This window comes from Trachymyrmex septentrionalis, unplaced genomic scaffold, assembly GCF_001594115.1.
Source record: "Trachymyrmex septentrionalis isolate Tsep2-gDNA-1 unplaced genomic scaffold, Tsep1.0 scaffold16, whole genome shotgun sequence".
NCBI classification, from domain to species: Eukaryota; Metazoa; Arthropoda; class Insecta; order Hymenoptera; family Formicidae; genus Trachymyrmex; species Trachymyrmex septentrionalis.
In genome coordinates this window covers 4808230-4828806 of record NW_017304758.1, presented here as the reverse complement: position 1 = coordinate 4828806, position 20577 = coordinate 4808230, and the positions used below count along the sequence as shown (strand labels likewise).

At 34.2% G+C, this 20577-nt stretch overlaps 2 protein-coding genes and 1 long non-coding RNA gene across 3 annotated transcripts in view; 2 read left to right on the top strand and 1 right to left on the bottom strand.

The window, feature by feature from the left end:
• The window catches only part of LOC108746068 (glycine cleavage system H protein, mitochondrial), a 2847-nt gene extending 930 nt beyond the window's left edge, over window positions 1-1917 (top strand). Inside the window, exons 2-3 of the mRNA XM_018482592.1 lie at window positions 1077-1220; window positions 1603-1917. Coding sequence (XP_018338094.1) covers window positions 1077-1220; window positions 1603-1832 — 374 coding nt within the window. The 3' untranslated portion in view covers window positions 1833-1917. The remainder of the gene's footprint in view (window positions 1-1076; window positions 1221-1602) is intronic.
• The window catches only part of LOC108746070, a 21899-nt gene extending 7223 nt beyond the window's left edge, over window positions 1-14676 (top strand). Inside the window, exons 2-3 of the long non-coding RNA XR_001939139.1 lie at window positions 2069-2071; window positions 14664-14676. This is a non-coding gene — a long non-coding RNA (uncharacterized LOC108746070). The remainder of the gene's footprint in view (window positions 1-2068; window positions 2072-14663) is intronic.
• Window positions 5207-20577, bottom strand: part of LOC108746066 (nuclear hormone receptor FTZ-F1-like) — a 31544-nt gene continuing 16173 nt past the window's right edge. Inside the window, exons 3-6 of the mRNA XM_018482589.1 lie at window positions 8335-9134; window positions 7074-7332; window positions 6653-6753; window positions 5207-6563 (exon numbers count right to left, since the gene is read on the bottom strand). Of these exons, the coding sequence (XP_018338091.1) occupies window positions 6417-6563; window positions 6653-6753; window positions 7074-7332; window positions 8335-9134 (1307 nt within the window). The 3' untranslated portion in view covers window positions 5207-6416. The remainder of the gene's footprint in view (window positions 6564-6652; window positions 6754-7073; window positions 7333-8334; window positions 9135-20577) is intronic.

Genomic DNA, 20577 nt, shown 5'->3' with positions numbered 1-20577 from the left:
TTTATATATAATAAAAAGTTTGTTGTAATTAAAATAAAATAGAAACGAATTCGACCAAAGTCTGATTAATTTAATCTCAACACGAGTAAAAAACATTTTGTACTTATGTTAAAACCAATCCTTATTGTGTTAATAATTGACATTGTTTATTGTTAAAATAACACAATTTATTTATCAGTAAATGAATAAATAACAAAAATGTAGTTTTAAAACATAAATTCTAAAGTAAATAGATAAAAGATGGATATGCGTTAATTTAACATATTTAAAATTTACATATTTAAATTTACCAAATTATAAATGCTAATGTTGTTGAAGAAATATGTTTCCATAATTTGCTTCCAAATTATATCAGATGTTTTGTTGTGTTAATTTTTGCTTAATGTTTGGTTATTTTCTAATATATTCACTTTGTATTAAATTAGCATAAAAGTTAGGTGAACCGAACTGGAACACGTGAATTATGTTAATTTAATACAATTTTTTCAACTGTGAACGATTAACCGCCGGAGTTAACGTCAAAAGCAATTCCTGATATTATTGAGTCTCATAAAACTCATTTAATTTATGTTGACTGAAAGACAATTAAACATTAATTAATTTCAAAAAGTCAAAATGACATACTTGAATAAAAGAATGAATGTATGTATAAGTTTATTTTATATAAGAATAATCGAAATTTTTACAGATGTAACATAAAGAAAATATAATTAAAAGGACCTAACAAGTCCATCATCAGGAAAGTTCATTCGACTGGTACAATTATTGTTCTTAATTTCACTCTTTTCAATATATATTTCAACAGTTTTTTTTTTCGAACAAAAAAATTGATAATTATTCATGTTGACAAAATAATTCAGATATTATAACTTGATAAGTTAATTCAATTCACTTCGATCGAGGTAGTCAAAGTTTGATCGAAGTCATCCAAGAACTAATATATTCTATTATATTGTCATATTTTTTTATTTTTTCGATACAAATGCTTTCATTGTATAATTTGCATAAATCTTATATGATGCAACTATTTAAAATAAATCGAATCACAGTTGCAAGATAAACGCGTGATTTTTCAGAACGATGGTACACCGATAAGCACGAATGGATAACAGTAGATGGCAAAATCGGCACAGTCGGTATATCGGATTACGCGCAGGATGCTCTCGGAGATGTGGTGTACGCGCAACTTCCTGATATAGGATCGACAATCAAGAAAAATGGTAGCTGATATGACACTTTTAGTGCGACCAAATTTCGAAAAATTTCAAATTTCGAAGAAATTGAAAAGATTATCTCTGAAAACACTGGAATGTCTCATTGAAAAAAAGACTATTCCATTATTCTATAACTTTGGAATGTTTAATACATTTTTTTTTTATTTTTTTAAATTTATTTTAATACGAGACTCTAAGATGTATAATCGAGAAAAGAAAATTAAACAACAGAAGTCAAAGCTATTGATAGGATACAAACTTAATTATTAGTTTAAACTTTGATTTATCTAATTTTTCTATCCTTACTTTTAGTTTACGACATTCATTAAAAATTTAGACTGGAAATATATTCGAAATGTTTTTCACAGATCAATTATGATTTTTTTAGAGGAATGTGGAGCTCTAGAATCAGTGAAGGCAGCTTCAGAATTGACAAGTCCGGTCAGTGGGAGAGTCACAGCGAAAAATGAGGCAGTTGAAAGTAAACCCGGGATAATTAATAAATCTTGTTACAAAGACGGTTGGCTATTCAAAGTAGAGTTAAGCGATTCAGACGAGCTCAAGAACTTAATGAATGAAGAGGCTTATAATGTGTTTTTAAAATCAGATGCGCATTAAATCTAGAAATCTAATGCCAAAAAATTTTCTTCAAAGTAGAATTTGAAGCAATTGCAGATTATAATTTCAAGAACTATATTCTTTTGCTTTTTAAGATTCAATATTTTAATGGACTTATTAAAACAAATATAAAAGACGTTTTACTTAATTGTTCATACAACATGATTTTTTTAATTTTTAATTCACGATTTAATTAAAACTTGAATAGAAATTACTGCGTGTACAACATGCTATAGATAGTAAAATAATATAGTATGTGACAAACTTTTGTTTTACTATTTATACCTCAACAATGATTCATATAAAATTTAAAATATGCTGCGTATTATAAATATATCATTATGCTTTGAATGGAAAAGAATGTTAAATTTGCACCTGATCGAATTAAGAGCAATCACAACTGGAATTACACATCTATCACTTCAGTAGTTTTATAAGTGATAGAAATGTTAATTTATGAAAAAGTTAGTGAGCAAGCAAGCTTTCAATGTTTTTCTAATACAATATGTATCCATATTGTATATATCCATGTTAAAGTGATGCCAAAAATTATTTAGTGTAAAATCGAAACAAATTATATGTTACAAGTTAACACATTACAAAAATGTACAAAAAATAATTCAATGCAGAAATGCTGTGTTTTATATATAAATAAGATAAAGATGTTGTGTTTTAACATAAGTCAAAAATTAGAATTGATTGCGATAATTACAATATTTTTATTAGTCACTGTGCAACGTTCTTAATTTTGTATTTATACAAAGCAAACATATTATAATATATATACATATATCTATGTATATATATATATATATATATATATATATATACATATATATGTATATATATTATTTGATAATACATGAAGATTCGAGTTACAAATTATGATACTATTTTTCTTTTTTCGAGCGCATAAAAATTTTGAAAAATTGTAGATCCTAATAAGAGAACAAATAATCGCAAGAGATATTATTTTCAAATTTCACAAAAAATAGTATACTGATTGATCTTATATTATTTATGACTCTCCTCCGAATATTCCGTAACTTGATACCAATCCTAAAGTTCCAAAATGAGGGAAGTAATATCACTATGGGTTTCAACCAATATAATATATAAAAAATAGTACTGTTAGCTCTCTAGGAAGGAACAATTATCTGTTAATAATAAAGATATATTTACAGTCAATTAATTTTTCTACATAATTTACAATTGCCAACTGCTAATGGCAGTGTTAACAACGCATAATAGTTTTTTCTTTTTAAACTTTATTCCAACAATTTATTGGATCAAAGAATCATGTAGATATTAAATTAGATTATTTGCCAATCATAATTGGTAACTGTACATATTTAACATAAGAAATGTACACAACGCTGTAATTGTCGTATTCACTAATTACAATGGTTAATAAACGTGTTGTAACAAATCGAGTCGTTAATCGGGATTGATATATATATACAGAATGAAGCATTTAGAGCGTGATGTATTAATATTTTAGGAAAATACCAATTTTAGAAGAAAACGTTTAAGGAATAAGAATTGTGGGATTTCGAAGAGAACATATAACGTTTACAATAATTGATTTCATTTTTTGCGGAATGGCAATGATCATATTTTTTTCCCATTAATATAATTCTTTTTAACATTTGAGAGTAAGTTTTAGGCGCACCCCTATTGAATTTTCATACTTTTGTATTAATAAAAACGTGCTCGTAAATGCTTCTCTATTTTGTTATTTTATATATGTACGTGTATGTTCACAAGCTTACACGTTTATGTTACTACAAAGTTATACAGCTTTTGGACTAGCGCAAAACTTACATTAATGTTAAAAGGATCGTGAATCTCTTAATCTCAATCTTAATCTAGATTTATTAGGAAAAATAATGATGTTTCATTAAGAAGCAAAAAAGAAATATCATCTTTATGATTCACTCTGGCAAATGGCACTCTGATAAAACTATTATCGTCGTTATTATATTTCCTTCAAAATCCTGCAATATTTACAGAAAACGTCTTTTCCTAAAATTAAAGTTTAAAGGAGATTAATATGTCACGCTTTATATGCCTTATTCTATATACAAAATATATACAGAGATAATTGATTTAGAGTTATCCTTTTTTTCTTTTTTAGAGGAGCTTTTTTTCTTTTTAACATATGTTTGCGATTAATACGACTTGTTCCAAAATTATCAGACCGACACGTTCAGCAGGAGGTCTCTGAGAGGAAAGAAGACGATACAATAAATAAACGGTAGCGTGAACTTGTCTTACCCAAACAGCAATGATTTAAAGCGATATTTTTCAATTGTGAAACAGCAGTAACTAATACAGTAAATGACAGACAGAATTATGAACTAATTTGCAGAAAATACAATAGTAATAATTAACTAAGACCTAATAACGTGTGGACATACAATAGATACGATACTTTTAATAAGTTGTATTACATCGTAATTTCTTAACGTGTAATTATACACACTACACGAATTAAAATATTTATTTATGCATGTTACATTCATTCATTCCATTCAAATTGCTATCTGGGCGTCTATATTCTGAGGTATGTGGTTACTAAAAATGTAAAAATATAAAAACTTAATACAGATATGAAGAGGTAGTCATTCGTGTCGTGAGTTAAATAAAAATAATTTGCTTTCTTTTCAAATAAGAAACATTATTAAAAATGAGAATAATGATAAGTCTAGGCTGCTTTCAATTTCATGTTTAACATAAAAAATCGGACGATTTGAAAATTTGGGAACATTAGCATATTTTATATCGACGTATAAGGTCAAATCTGACAGGTGGACACAAATCTTTGCTCACGCGATAAGTACATTCGCGTTATTATTCTCAAGAAAATATTTAATTTCATTGGTAATAATGATCGTTACTGCATTCCTCTTGATTTGATTTAACACTCGAGTCTTAATCTAACATGAGACATCAAGTTTCTCGTGCTTACCGACAAGCACTTTACACCTAGTTAATTGTATTGAAAGATCGGTGGAAAAAGTGAAAGTAGTAAAATAGCCTTTTTTGCAGCAGGTACGTGTTTGATACATGAATAAAAACAAGAGGAATCGTAACGGATAATATTACCAATTTACCAATGCAAGAAAAGATTTCTGTCTCTGTTGTCACGTTTAACATTGCATCTGACACAATATGTAATTTCCAATGGCTTCAAATACCACAGGCGTCAAAAAGACAACCTTCACAGCACTGAAGAATTTCTTTGACTATTGGCTAAACAATAATAATAATAATAGTAATAATTAATAAAATTAATAATAATCTATTAGTGAAAAAATTACTACTTTCGATCACTATCTTAACACTTACTAAATATTCTTTTCTATTTAACAACTGCGATACGTTTAATATTATCTTATGCATTTAGAATTAATCGCTAGACAATATAGGACCACATAAACCTTGCTCCAATGATTCTTTTATTTCTTAAACAGAATCTTTATTATGATACAACATACAATAGTAAAATATCGCAATTTGTAGTTATTCCTTTCCGCCACCTATTTGAGAAGTAATAAAGAAAAATACATGAATAAGATCCTAAAATTAGTGAAGATATTAAGTAGCTAATGATTTTCCTCAAGTAAGCAACAGAAATATATTTATTCATTTCATTATTCAACTATACACAAAATATTGTAATTACATATTTAACATGATCTGTACTTTACAACATAATTGGAATGTTAACTAGTATTTACAATATAGTAGCCCCGCTGAGTGCAAGTGTGACAAAAATGCATATTTTTTTCTTTATAGGAAATTCTAAGGATGCCCAGGTGGCCGTGCGACAAACATATATGTATATCACATGCAAGTTCATTGTCATTCAAGTATGCCCATTGAATCCCTTGCAGAAGCACGATTGATCTGGAGAGAGAATTTGATTCTCTTTTAGCAGTACGATATATTTCATTTGAGTGAGAGCAAGGCTTCAGTGTGGTATGCTTAAAAATAAATTCGCCTCTAAGTATTAGAAAAATAGCTTTACTTATTTAGACAAAAGTTGCCTGCCCTTCGACCAATATTTTTTGTTAACCACCCTTTGTACTGTTTTCAAGGCATCTTGCTTACTGTTTCCCTGCGCTTATACCCATTAATTAGGGGTAATTTTCCCCACGGATACATCTCTAAAACTTCAACATCAAATATAGAAAATATATGTCATTGTGTTTATATATTTAGATACATTTTATAATACATATATTCTATGTATGTGTGTGTGTGTGTATATGTGTGTGTGTGTATGTGTGTGTAAAATAATGTACATCTATACTTGATTTGTATGCACAGGTATTTCATGAACCAGGGCCCCTTTACTTGGTCCGATACCTTAGCAGCATTTAGCTCTTAATAGGTACTTTGAGGTCCACTCTGTCTCACGATTAGGGGCATTAACAGGACTTTCGAGATACACATATACATACATACACGCACATATATATATACATACATATGTATACATATGATGTATTATGTATGAATATATTAACGGGCTTTTTTTTATTCGATGGCAAAGATTACCAAGTAAAACTGATCGTTTCATTTCCTCTTGGCGTGAAGCATCTCCATGAGAAGCGTTTGCGTTGGTGCGCCTCCATTACAATGTTTCTGATAAAGATGCTCTTCTCCCTTGGTTGCTACTTCGTGAATGTCCGGTAATACTGCTAACAGCTTATTAAATTTATCCTAAACAGATTGAAAATAAGGGCAATTAAATATCTGGTTAACTTGTTTTAGGTGAAATATATAAGAAAGCGTTTGATGGTAAAACGCACCAGTACAGATGGGTGATGGCTTAGCGTGTATTCCATAAGCGCCTGTTGAACCTGCTCGTGACCTTCTTGCACATGTTTCTTATTCACTAGTCCACGGACATCTGCAGTACATAAAATATATATTAAATATATACACTTATGTAAAACATGTGTAAAGTTTAATTTGAGTATTACAAGATATCGGAATGAGGTTTATTTGAAAATGGAACAAAGGATAAAAAAGCAAGTTACATTGCGTCGTGTGATAAATGTCATGTTTTGTATCGTTCATGCAAAACGATCCTTGCGGTACATTTTTAAAAAGCTACATAAAACGTAACGTATGATCAAATGAATCTTACAACTTAATTGTTATCAACTTAATTGTCTCTCGAAATTCATCATTAACGAGATGAATATGGATGGATCTAATTTTACTTACCGTGATTCAGCAGCATTAGGAATTTCATGCATATATATTCGGGAACGTCGAATTTTAGTTCTTGAAGTGTCTTGGATAGTTCCCTGAAGGTTTCGGCCAAGGAAGGAACTCCGAGTAGGCCGAGACAGAGAAGATCAAACTTTTGGCCATTGTGAAGTGTCGTCTCGTCGGGTAGATTATTGTGTAACCTGTGATGAAGGTGATCTAACACCAACATATCCGACCAAGAATGTTGTAGCAACTTCATTTGATCGTCAACCTAGTAAATAATTGCCGTACAAATGTTAAATATAATGACTAAATATACAAAAAAATACAGATGTAATTATATATTATATTTGGTATTTTAATCCTATTTTACAAAAAATCATACACGATATAACGATAAAATGTTTTTAGAGAGAATTAAATATAAAAATACATGCGATAAATATATTTCTAAAAAGAGAAAGGCAAATTTATAAATTAAATTAAAATAATTTTAATCAGAATTTATAAACAAATATCAATTATAACTCCAAAGTATTCGTTTTATTATAAATCAAAAAAATGTTTTTTATAACAAAAAATATTTAAAAAATGTGGTTGATACATGTGTAACGATTTATATTTATATTATAAAACTAGAAAAAAGCGTATAAAAAAACCTTCTTTAGAAGAATGATATGATTTTAACAAAATTATAGTGAAGATCAGGCAGCAATGTACCATATTGTCGGCGAAAAGTTTCAACAAAATGGCCTCGATCTGTTTTGCATTGTCGTTAACAAATCCACCGTGTTGAAGCAAAAATAAAAAGTTATTACAAAACGACCGGTTAAAGTATGCAATTTATAATTAACGCGGTCCTGCTTTGGGGCAACTGCCATAACCCAGAAACGTATCTTGTTATGACCTAGATATGAGGCGATGCTTGAAATCATTCAGTGATTGTGCAATGCTGCTGGTTACCTCACATCCCCGCTCATAGCACCAAGCAGGCCAGGCAACGAGTTATTTATCGGTAAGAACGAACTTTTCTCGTCGAAGAGATTCTCGACAAAATTGTTGTGATTATTTCTAATATGCGCATATGTTATTATATGTTGCCTCTCGTTCAGTTTTAGATCAAATTAAAATATTGGACAAAGACAACAATCTCAAATTCGCGATAACGGAGAAAAAGAAAAAAAGGAGGATAGAGAGGAGGGGAGGGGGGAGGGGGGGAAAGAAGCTGCTCGGTGCGTCGTTCTACAAAAGGCCGGATATTCGAGGTACTCACCTTGAGATCTTTGAAGAACGTCGAATTTCTAGCCCAGTCTACCTGCGAAAACAAATTTTGATCGAGCACTTTGCACATTAATTCAAACAAGTCCACTTCACACTGATTATACGTTTGGCTTTGCAAGAGTCCGAAGAGAGACGTTTGCCACTCGCGGTCGTCGATCGACGACAGGAACTCCCTTATCATCGGACTAAGTGTCTTAAGAGCGACAACGGGATTGGACGCGTAGCTCGGCATCCCGCCGCCGTGTGGCTGCACGGATTGCTCGCCGAAGTTGAAGACCTTCGTGCCAGGGGTAGTTGAGTTGGCGGCCCAGAGTCTGCTGTCCAGACCAGGGTTAAGATTGTGCAAGTGATTGCCGCCACCCCCGCCTCCGCCTCCACCACCACCACCACCACCACCACCGCCGCCGCCGCCGCCGCCGCCGCCGCCGCCGCCACCAGCACCACTGGTACCGATGTTGGGTTGGCTGGACGGCGCGATCAGCTGGTGCTGGCCAGCCCCGCTGCCACTGCCGCCGGCTTGCGTCGTGACCAGGCCCGCGGCCACGGTCGCGGGGGACGGGCTCGAGTCCGGTGACGAGGTCAGACTCGAGACTTGAGGTATTTGAATCTCCTGCTTGATGTGCATCAAGGGCGCGACCGCGGTCGAGTAGCTGTTCGGGTCACCGAGGCTGCCGCGTATCGTCTGGATCGCCAGTTGCCGTTGACGTATAAGCTGCAGCTTCCGCGCTCTATCCCTCTTGTACATGGGCCCGAATTTGTTTCTACCGCCTCGCATTCTGTCCGCCCGCACAGCTGAAACAAGGAAGAATTGTTCATTCAACGCGGTGTGTATGTATCAGCGAGTGTTCCTTGCGTTTATTCTTTCTTAAATTTTTGATTAACGTTTAAGAGTCACAGCCTACTTTCTTATCCTTGAACGATTTCTTCATTCGCCGGTTTATGCACTGTGTTCGATACCGTTTGAAGGCTGAATCGTCAAGTAGAAAAATCGATTTCTCAGGCAATACTACGAGGTTCCCTCGAGTAAAAATTTAATTATATTAGTATATATTTATCTGTTGCGTTACAAACTTATTGCAAACTTACTTTCTGAATGAATGGTTTGACATATCAACCTCTTTTTAACAAGAAAGAAGAATCTTTTTCTTCAGTTGACGGTTTAAATTAAATTTTATTTCAAAGAGTTTGAGCAAATAAATGTGGAAGGCATAAATTTACGTACGTAAGTTTTTTAAGAATACGCGCCGAAGGCAAGAGCTACGGATGAAGAAAATGATGAAGAGTTTTTCTAACGCGGAGTAATCAGTTTTTAATTTTGAACGTGTAGAGCGGTGTGAAAATAGCGGATTGTATTGTTCGCCGATTCGATTCCCAAGAAAAATCTCTCGCGCGCGCGCGCGCGCAATCGAACGAAGCAACCTTGGAGAAGCGCGGTCTTCCGAGTCAGACGAAAGCGGAAGTCACGGCTAATCGCCAGATAAGTAGGACAAAAGCGTGAGAGTGCACCGCCAGCTATTTCTGTGCATATACGCGGCAATCAACGCGTGCGTTGTGCAAATCACCGTGTTCGGCACATTCCGCGCATTTCCACCTTCCACGGTACGCAAATAAACGCGTTTAATAGCACTTGCACCAGAGACCCTCTAATCAGAAAGCTTCTTTTTAGAGACATCAGATATTTTCTAGTAATTCGCATTAGTTAGAATATGATGTATATTTCTCCTTTCTCGCATCACTCAGTGCGAAATAGTACATATCTTTTCTCGCTCGCAAAATTTTGAGGATAGATGATACTTTCTTATGACTAATCTTCGATTAGAAGGTCTCTTATTGCACACAAAACGTGCCAAGAGAGCTTGGCAAGACGCGGTTCTCAAGTAAGAGATTCTCAAGTAAGAGATTGGACACCGTTTAAACAATCGTTGATTGGTCTTCAAGGATCCTCCAAAGGAGATTAACATCATACGTTGATCCGCCATATTATTCAGAACCTGCTTAAGACGGAATGAGATAGATGTATGATCTATCCTCATTCCGTCTTAAGGATTTTTATTTTGAGGATTCTTTTAGATAGCGGTTATCACCAATCAATTTATCGTACTTTTCTGTAAGAGCGAGAGAATGATTGACTATCGCATCGCATCTTTTCAAGCATTGCTGCATTCTGTACAAGGATCATAAAACCGTACGCGTAGCGACTTCTTCAAACTAGCCGCTGATAACGAGCCATCTGCCACGTGAGATTGATAGAGTCGTAAAGTTGTTTCGAAAACTTTTGCGTACGAATGTAGCGTTGGGAATACACGCGCGAGTTTCAACACGTGATGCATATTTGAATTTTATGAATTTCCAGCCACACTCAATTTTTTTTCAAATCAAATACACCAAAAGGTTAGTTGCTCTTGAAACCACAAGCCACTGAGAGAATAGAAATTTTTGACAAAGTACGATTATTCATCGTTTAAATTCAAGATTTTATCGTGATAAACTTGTTAAAGGTATAAGATTATAATTGGAAACTCACATAAGATGTCAAAAAAAAGTTAATTGAAGAACATCGTAAATTTATGAGATTAATTCCAAAGTGTACCACGATTGCGCTACTTTCATGAAGCGGAACAGATAGGAAATTATATTCTTATCTTAAATACACTTTTAAAATCAATTAGAGTAAAAGCAGATAATGTGAAGTAGGGCTACTAATATCGTATAGGAACTTATTTCTGAAACGTGACCTGTATTTCATATTATATTCTATTTTATAGACCCCTTTACTTTTTACTTTTTTTATTAATATACAGAAGTTGAACTTAAATTCTGAAAACTTCATCTATTGGACGTTATAACTAATATATTGCTTAAGAGTTGCATACAGAGTACACGGAGAGAATTTTCTTTTAAAATTTACCGTGAAAATGTAGTAGTTCTGATACGATACAAAGATTTGATACAAAAAAATTTTAAAGATTTTTACCACGCACACTTCAGTAAAATTAATCAAACTTATTTTATATTTTATTGTAGTCTTATTAATGAATGAGAGATTTACATTAAAATTCTTCGAGGTACAATGTTATCCCACGACTATCATATTTTCAGGGTAAACTCTAAGAAAAAATTCTCTCCGTGTATTTATGCATAAAATAAAAGTCTTATTAATATACATTTATATTAGATAATATTAATTTAAAAATAGGTATTCTATATTATATCTGCTTTCATTTTTTCTTATATAATTGCATATAATCGTTACATTCTTCAAATCTTTAAAGAAACATACAATTTAATACCGGTATCATAGCGTTATCATATTAAAATGGTTCAATGCTACGACTCGATTTCAATCGTACACGTTTTACGAAGAGTGAAGCTTCATATGCAACTCCGGACAATAGCTAATCAGCTGGAAATGACGTATGTGCGATTTAAATACGGCATACACCCAGTCAGCCTATAATCACTAACGGTGCAAAGAAAATAGTGCGCTATAATAGTCGCTCGCGTAATTCGTAATTGTCGATTAGCGCGCAGAGAGCTCTCTTGCAAGCACATTTTTTTTACGCTTTTTACTCACGTCAAACGACTCGCCGCGCAATCGGTACTTCCTGTAAAGAAACATGACCCGGAAAGCATTTGCAATTGCCTCGTTCGCGAAGCGATTAGTTTTCAAAAAGATTTTCGCACGAACTTACATTTACGATTGTTACCAAGAGACGCGTTTTAATACTTGTTTCATCCTAAGCATATAAAAAGTATAGCAAACCCGAATAAAAATGTATATTCTTTTCCGCATTTTTCCAAACGTAATTTAACAATAATTTTTTATCTCGTTTTTTATCTCTCCTGGTTGCACCAACGTTACTTTGATTTTAAGCGAGATTTAAAGCTCTCTCTATCCCTGTTTCTCTTTAGACTTTAAAACGAGACAGAGAGAAGTTTAAGTCTCGCTCAAAATGACGTTGATGCAATCAGGTCTTAATTAGATTCGCCATAGTGAAAATATATTAAAGAATTACTTAAATTTTTCTAAATTTATTGATATCGCGATAATTCATTATGTAGAGACTAACATTGCATTTGTTTTTTTTTTATTGTGATTAATATATACATAAAGTGTAAAAATTAAAGGGCGCCTTCAATTTTTTTTCAGAAAACTTTTTTAATACCTCACAGAATTTCCATTAAATTTTATTTTCGTTGATCTCTTGAAATAATTAAAATAAAATTCAATTATAATTAAATATTATACGTGTTATATTAATTTTGTAATATTTTAATAAATAAATAACGGCATTGTGTTTTATTACATCAAAATCATTTTGAGATACGAAATGTTACGCATGGAATTACAATATAACTCCGTTTATTTAATAATTACAGTGAACGAAATAATTATGTTTGAATTTTGTTTGAAAAATAAATTTATATTAGTAATCTTTTTGGGGTTACTTTTAATTCGTTAAATCGTTCATTCTACCATTGCTGAAGATAGACTTTTCAAACGTGTCCGAAATTGTTTTATGGAAAATCTAGGAAACTGGCGTCACTGAAAAAAATCATTATACCGATAGAAATGTATGTACAATATTATATTAAATGTTAGATATCTTCTTTAGATTCCTTCTTCTATAGTTACAGAAATATCTCACACTTATTTTGCGGGAGTATTAGTACGCCACTGCGTGTAATAACAATATAAAACTTAAAGTATATACTGCGTGACCTTTGACTTCTTTGAAATTATCTATATGTTAATGACAGCCCCGAATTATATAGGCGTCTCTTGTTTTCAAAGTTATCATCTAATTTAGTATTCTTTTGTAACTAAAACGTTGATATGAAGGAAAGATCCGTGAAAACAAGAAAGGGAGACGAATCTAAAGATACGTCGCACGCCCATCTGATCTCGATATTAAACCCTTTCGCCAGGTTGAATCGCTCCCGACGATATTACAGATCTAATAAGCTGTCAAACTATCTCGCTACCTAAGAAGCTTCCTCGTGATCACGAGCTCGTTTGCACTCATCTTTTTTACCATTTTACAGCATCGTAAGATCGAAGTAATTACGAGATTCTAGAATTTTAAATGTACCAGAGCAGCGCAATCCTTTTATCTAAGCTGAATGCCAACATTTCCTGTTGACTATTTCCTGTCCACTATTTTGACCACTGTTTTTGACCTGATAGTCTATCATCCAACAAGTTACAGATAACAAATGATAAATACACCTATAATAAATAAGCCAATGAATAAAGCTTAGTAAATCTTTAATATATAGGTGAAACAATGGCGGTCCTTTTCGCTACTCTGATCTGACATCTGAACCTCTACAGAGGAGGAGACTAAGAGACAGCGTCATGACGGCACCCTCGTGCGAGTCAAAGGGATTTCAGTCCCGCGGGGCGGGAATTCTCGTCGCCTCTGAACTCTCTCGCGGGGTACCGAGAACAACCGAGAGGGCCCGGCCGCTTGGCGAAAACGGCGGCGTTGCCTATTTTCGTACTGCTCGCCGCCGGCCGCATGAACGAGCGCGAGTGTGAGCGAACGAAACGTACGAAACGAACCAGCGAGCGAACGAGCGCGCTCGGAGCTCGTTGAAAGTGAAAGGAGGTTGAATCGGCTCTTGCCCGTCCACTTCTGCCAGTGCCGCCCTGCACGCCGACGTAGCCCTCCCCCTCCCGCCCCCCGGTCTCCTGCCTCTCCCCGACCTCACGGCACACGGTATACTACCGTCAGTACCGTCGCGCGTAACCCCTCCCCCCTCCCCCCGTCGCTCCTCCGTCCGCTCCACATTACCGCCTCCGCGCCACCCTGTGTACGTACCTTCTCTCGCTCTCACGACTCTCTCGCGCTCTTCTCCTTCTCTCGCGCCGTCGACCCTCTCTCCTCTCCACTCCTCCTTCTCCCTCCCCCCTCCCCCTGCCCCGTTCCTCGCGTTCGAAGTCGGCTATCCGCGATACTATCGATACTGCGTGGAGTCAAACGCGCAACGCAGCCATACCATCATCCTGCGGCCCCGCGATTTCGTTTCGGCCGGCCGGGCGAAGGCGCGCCACTCGCGCGCTCCCTCAGCGTGTATGCGTATACCTATGTACCTATGTACGTGTACGCGTACACTGCGCGTGTTGTATGTATGTTTTTCGCGGCTCTCTCCCTATTTCTCTTTCTCTCTTACTGCTCACTTTCGTGACACGGACCCACGGGTCCTTCGTGACGCGATCGCAGCGATGGCGGACCCGACCCGATGCGACACGGATATCTAGGCGCGGATCTACACCTTAAGACTCTCAAACTAGACCTCTTTCATCGAATGAGAAAGAGGTTGGAACTAATGTTTCCTTACAGATTTGTAAACTCCTTATTCTCTATAAAGATTAATTACGTTTCAAACTTTTCACTGTAAATACAGTCGACCTTAGATATAATTGATTTGCATAAAAATTACAGGAGAGAGAAAAAAAACATGATAATAATATAGGCCTCTGCTACAACGTTCCAATTAACATTTTGTTATAATTAACATCCTTTAGAAAGATTTTTAATTTGTTTTGAAATAAATATTGAAATTGTAAAACAATTTGCCTGCGAAGTGAGAAAAGAAGAGTGCTCGTAGTAAATATTCACGAGGATGGGAATCAATGCAAGAGTATTGCTAGAAAAACAATTTTTTTTTAGTTTAAACTATATGTATATTTTTACAGTTTATAAGAAATCCTAACAGACCTGAAGAAACTAGGTTTGGCAAAAATATAAGGCGAGTCTATCATCATATACATATTCAGGTAATTACATCATAATTTCTCTTTTCACATTTAAATAATTTCTCCCATTTTGTGAACTGTTTTAATTTCAAGTATGTTTTACATTAAATTTAGATCAATAAATTATATTATTGTTATTGTGATATCATTAACTTGAATATGATTACAAAATGAAGCTTTACAAAAAACAAGACAGAGATCCACATTATCACCTTTTCCTCTAGTTATATCATCATTGTTATAAAAAACTATAAATAATAAAGTTTATATATACATATATATATATATAAAATAATGTTTAAAAATGTACTTTAATATGACATGAACATATACATTACATTTATACAAATTATTGTAACAAAATCTTTATTAAGACTCTATAGGTGTTACATATTTTATTTAATCTTATTTAGAAGAAAATTACTTAATATTCCTTTGTATTAGCGAATTCTCTTAATTATTGCTTCATTGTTAATTTCGCAAAGCTAAAGTAGTACAACATATGAGATTAAGTAGCTCATGTTGGTCAAATTAAGCAACTTAATAAAACAAACTATTGCAAATCATTAACAAATCATAATAATGAAACAAAAATTATCGAAATTGCAATCGTATGTTACAATATTAACATTAGCGATTGTTATATTGGTATTACAATGTTCCTCCATGCTGTTTATGCTCGAATGTTTACACACTTTCGAAATAACCCAATTCGCAGATCGTATTGGCAAAGCAATGTGCCTCGCACGCGTGGCTTAGCACGCGGATCACGCTAGCGCACGTGCGTGCAACGTTGTCTTGTTTCCCTTTCAACCTTCTGAAACGTTCTTACTTTCAGACACGACAGCCATGATAGCCATTGTGTCCCAAAAGAAATATTGCATTTTACTTTGCCCTTGTCTTGGACCAAAAATAAAGTGTTACAAATCACAATTATCTCGTAAAATTGTACTTGACAATTTATATACACTTTTAGAGGTTTCGTTTTGTCACTTCTATTATTTTAGATTAGTAAATCCTGATCGTAGAATCGTAGAGATATACGTGTCGTATCTCGTAGAGATACTTGTAAATTATTAATAAAAACGAAGAAATATTAATGTTCACAGAAATCCGGACGCTTCCCACATATAACAAATTCAAAACAGCAATCAGTTACAGAACAAATCGCTATAATAGAAAGTATCAAAAATATATTGCATCAATTGAATAAGTGCACTTCGTTGCACCAGAGATATGCAAACTAGCAAGCATTATGCGGGCGTAAAACGAAAAAGAGAGATAAACAAACCAGACAAATACATTTTAAAAGTCTAATTTCCTTTAACGAATACATTCCAGGAAATTTTCTTCGTGCGATCACAAACAAAATAAATGAAATTTTAATTATTCCAATTAGCATTTTCCTATTATTTTATGCAAGAATTTTTATTTTCAACATAAATATGGTAGAGAGCGCCAAGGTTAAAGTTAAATATTTCGAATAATATAATATTCTTGGTTTATGAATTTAATTTATCTTAGATGTGACTGTGCGCCGAAACGCATGGACATTTAACAGATAGAAGGATTTCCTATACAAAATAAATGACAATAAATAAAGGGCAAAGTAAGAGTCAAACACATTTTTTAAATTGTCACACAATTAAAAAGAATAAATAACAAGTTTCGACTACCGGATTGAGCCCTCTTCAGATATTAACTTATCATAAAAATCGCTGTACAAAATTAATTATCTAAAATGTTCGCATAATCACAGCTCGGGTGAGTCTTGATGTAGAACTCGACATTATTCACATAGAATTGAACAGTCAATCCTATATGTTTCATATCTCTTGGAAAAAGTTCAAAAGTCATGTCAAATTGTTCAAACAAGTGTGTCTATATAAGTATGAAAACCCATTAGAATATATAAAGTTTAGCGGAACGTAGATGTGTAAGACGGACATTGTGTATCGATTATAATGTTACGTTCGCTGATACGGATCAACACGGACATTTAAACACAATCAATCTGAGATGCTAATAATTTTAATTTTAACTTTACGTCTTTCTAGGCTACGCTACTGCTCGAAGGGTTAAAAGTGCGACATAATGTGCGGGAGTAAACGGCGATTCCCGGTGGCCACCGAGTGGGTGGTAACGATTCGCGTGGGCGACGGACCTTAACGTACAGATGTGCGGTGCGATTCGATCGGTCGCGATCGCGGCGAATATGCATGGCCAAACCGTGACACTGATGGAATTTACATTCCAACTGCCGGTCATGGGGAAGCGAACGAGAATCGCTATCACGACCAATGCCGCGTTTCTCCGCATCGCATTCGGGTATCACGAGTCCGGAAGTTTCGCACGATTGTGCGTGACTTGTCGTCTCCATTTCGTTCTTTTCTTTTTGCGTGCCGAATTTATTGTGCCTAATAAATTTCCGCAACAGCTGCGAAGCGAGATGGAAATCGTTTCGCCCCAAAATTTGTGCCTTGATTTATCCCACAACTTGTGACCGTAGAACACGCATACTTCTCTAATAAATCAAATAACATCAAATGATTAGTTTGTTCGACGAAAGGGTTTATGAGATTACATGTAAAAATATGTGTGCGATAGGTAAAATTTCGTAAATTTTATAAGGTTTCACATCTGTGTAGATTTTTATTCACCGCATAAATACAGGGATAATTAACGTAAATAATAACAAAATGATCACGCCCATTAAATCTATACATGCACTCGCTAGGTATTTTATATTTAAATATAAATAATTGTATAAATAATTGATTGTAATCAATAAAATTGCAGTCAAATTTGTTTCAATTTCTTAACATCTTTAAGGAAAAGTCTCATTAAAAGTATTTTGAAGATCTTGATTTTCTCTCTCTCTCTCTCTCTCTCTCTCTCTCTCTCTCTCTCTCTCTCTCTACACATCTATTAAGAAAAATATATACTAAATTTTGATAAATATTTATTTGAATATTAGTGCCAACTAAACATCTACAGTATAAATAGATATTTACTCAATAAAAAACTTTACAATAAGTAGATATTTATTAAATAAAAAGGAATGATAGTTAAGTCAAGTTCTTGTATCACATGAATATATTTTTATATTTAATAAATATTTAATTAATTGTTTATTTTGTTTATACATAAGAGTCTTTACATCATTGTTGTTTAAATATTTAATTGACACTATTCAAACAAATAATTTATTAAAATATAATATATTTTATTTTGGTGTAATTACCTTAATTATCGTAAACCTGTTATATTTCCTTGTAGAATTATTCAAATTTTACATGCATGTTTACCTAAATCGAACACTAATTGAATACTACAATACTTACATGCATTTATTACGAATGTTTAACATTTAGGAAGATTCAACAAAAAACTATGTAATGTGTGTGCAACATATTATATAATCTCTATAGGATTATATTAAAATTATCAACGGATTATCATTTATATTAATTTTTTTTACAAGGGAATAAATTCGTTAAAATGTAAAAAAGTTCGAGTTTAATGACCGATTTAAAATTGAGACATAACAAATACGACAAAAAAAAAGGAAGCTTAAGTCGTTAATCACGCAAAGTTAATAAATATGCGCAAAGAAGACGCATTTCTATTGATTCTCGATCATTAGAGAAACGACGCACGCGATTCTCGCATTCCGTTTATTACGCAACTTCGCAGCGCACGCCTACCGGAAAAGTTCCATTTTTGCAGAATTACTGGCCAGCTAGTCGAATCTCCTCTCTTGTTTTTGCTTAAAAAATTCATGAATTTGGGTTGTATAAAAAAAATCTAAATGATTTATTGATTATCTCTAGTAGAAATTGCGATTTAACTTTATTCATAAAAAGGGAAAAATAAAAATGATATCATATAAGCTACAGCAAGAGACAAAGAGCAATAAACGATGCAAAAAATATCTTTGTTGTTAAAAAAAATATTTAAAGTTGATTTCAAGTAGTTAACATTAGGTAACAATTCTACGTTTTGATTTTCTTAAAGATGGCGGATAATCGAACCCACGTATCTCGACGGTAGGATAGATTTTTAAACTGGAGCGCAATAATGCTTAGTAAAACAATATCTTGTTACGGGTATACGCTCTATTGGCTTCATCTCTCGCTCTACTTACGTACACATAACAGATAACATCGGTGACAGAGTATCGCGGACCTATTTATGTCGTCCATTCAAGTATTCGTAGGTCGTTTGCGTCAAACGACTTGATTCGAGAGTGCGGCCGGTGCGCGGTGGCTCGAACCTCCCGAAGAATGCGTTCTATATCCGGTTTGCGTCTAGATTCGCATTAATAAACGGTCTTAGTACGCCGAACCCAGGATGAGAGGGTACAATGTTCGCGCGCGCGTGCGCGCGCGCGCGCACATCGAAAAGAAAGGGAAACCCACTCGGCGAATCTGGTCCACGGGTCCGGCGTACGTGTGACGTCAGATTCTCCCCATAAAAATTAACGAGATACCACGTGACTGCGCTCGCCCACGGTCGGGCCAATCGCGGGGCTCGGGATCCCTCCGAGTGACACGGCGACATACTCGGCTACGACGGCGACGCGACATTAAGCCTGTTCTTTTTAGCTGAACTTCTTACACGGTTCATCCTTTCTTTTTTTTTTCTCCAACGCGGAAAGAAAAGGAGGAAAGAGATGAACTGTGCAAGAAGTTTAACTAAAAAGACCAGATCTATCAGTGAAGTCGTCCTATGCGAGTGTTGCGAAAAGCACGAAAAAAAAAAAGATCATACTCAGGAAAAGATTCGTCGGAAATACTTTGTTCGTCATGCGGACAAAGAAAGCAGCCGCTTGCATTGGGCGAGTGAGTAAATACGTTTACCGATATTTTGGGATCTAAAAAGTTCTTTTATATCGTTATCGAGAATAATCAATAAATCAATAGTGCAAAAGAATCCTTATACGTCAGAGCATGTTTGTATACATACAATTTTATGACTGAAAAACATGAGAGGATATCGAAATCGATATGTGAAAATTGTGAGATGATCCAACACTGAATAAAGAAATTGTTCATTTCACTAAATTAACGTAGTTCATCCTTATTTATTGCGTTGAAGAATGTGTAGGTGGTGTGTATGCATTTAAATTCAATACAATATGTTTGACTGAAATATACATTCTTTAATGAGAGAGAGAGAGAGAGAGAGAGAGAGAGAGAGAGAGAGAGAGAGAGAGAGATAAAGACGAACTAAATTAATTTAGTCAACTGAGCAATTTTTTCTCAGTGTAATGCAATTTTGATGTGGCCTTATTATTATGCTAATAAATAGCGAATTGGACGTACTAATGCGCGTTGGTGTGTAAAGTCGTTGTCATCGATCCACTTTAAATACAAAAGTAAATTGTAAACTTTTTTAAATTACAAAATACATATTTTACCAAACAATAAAATGTGTTAAAAATAATCTCGAGGTTTAATTCGTTTCTGT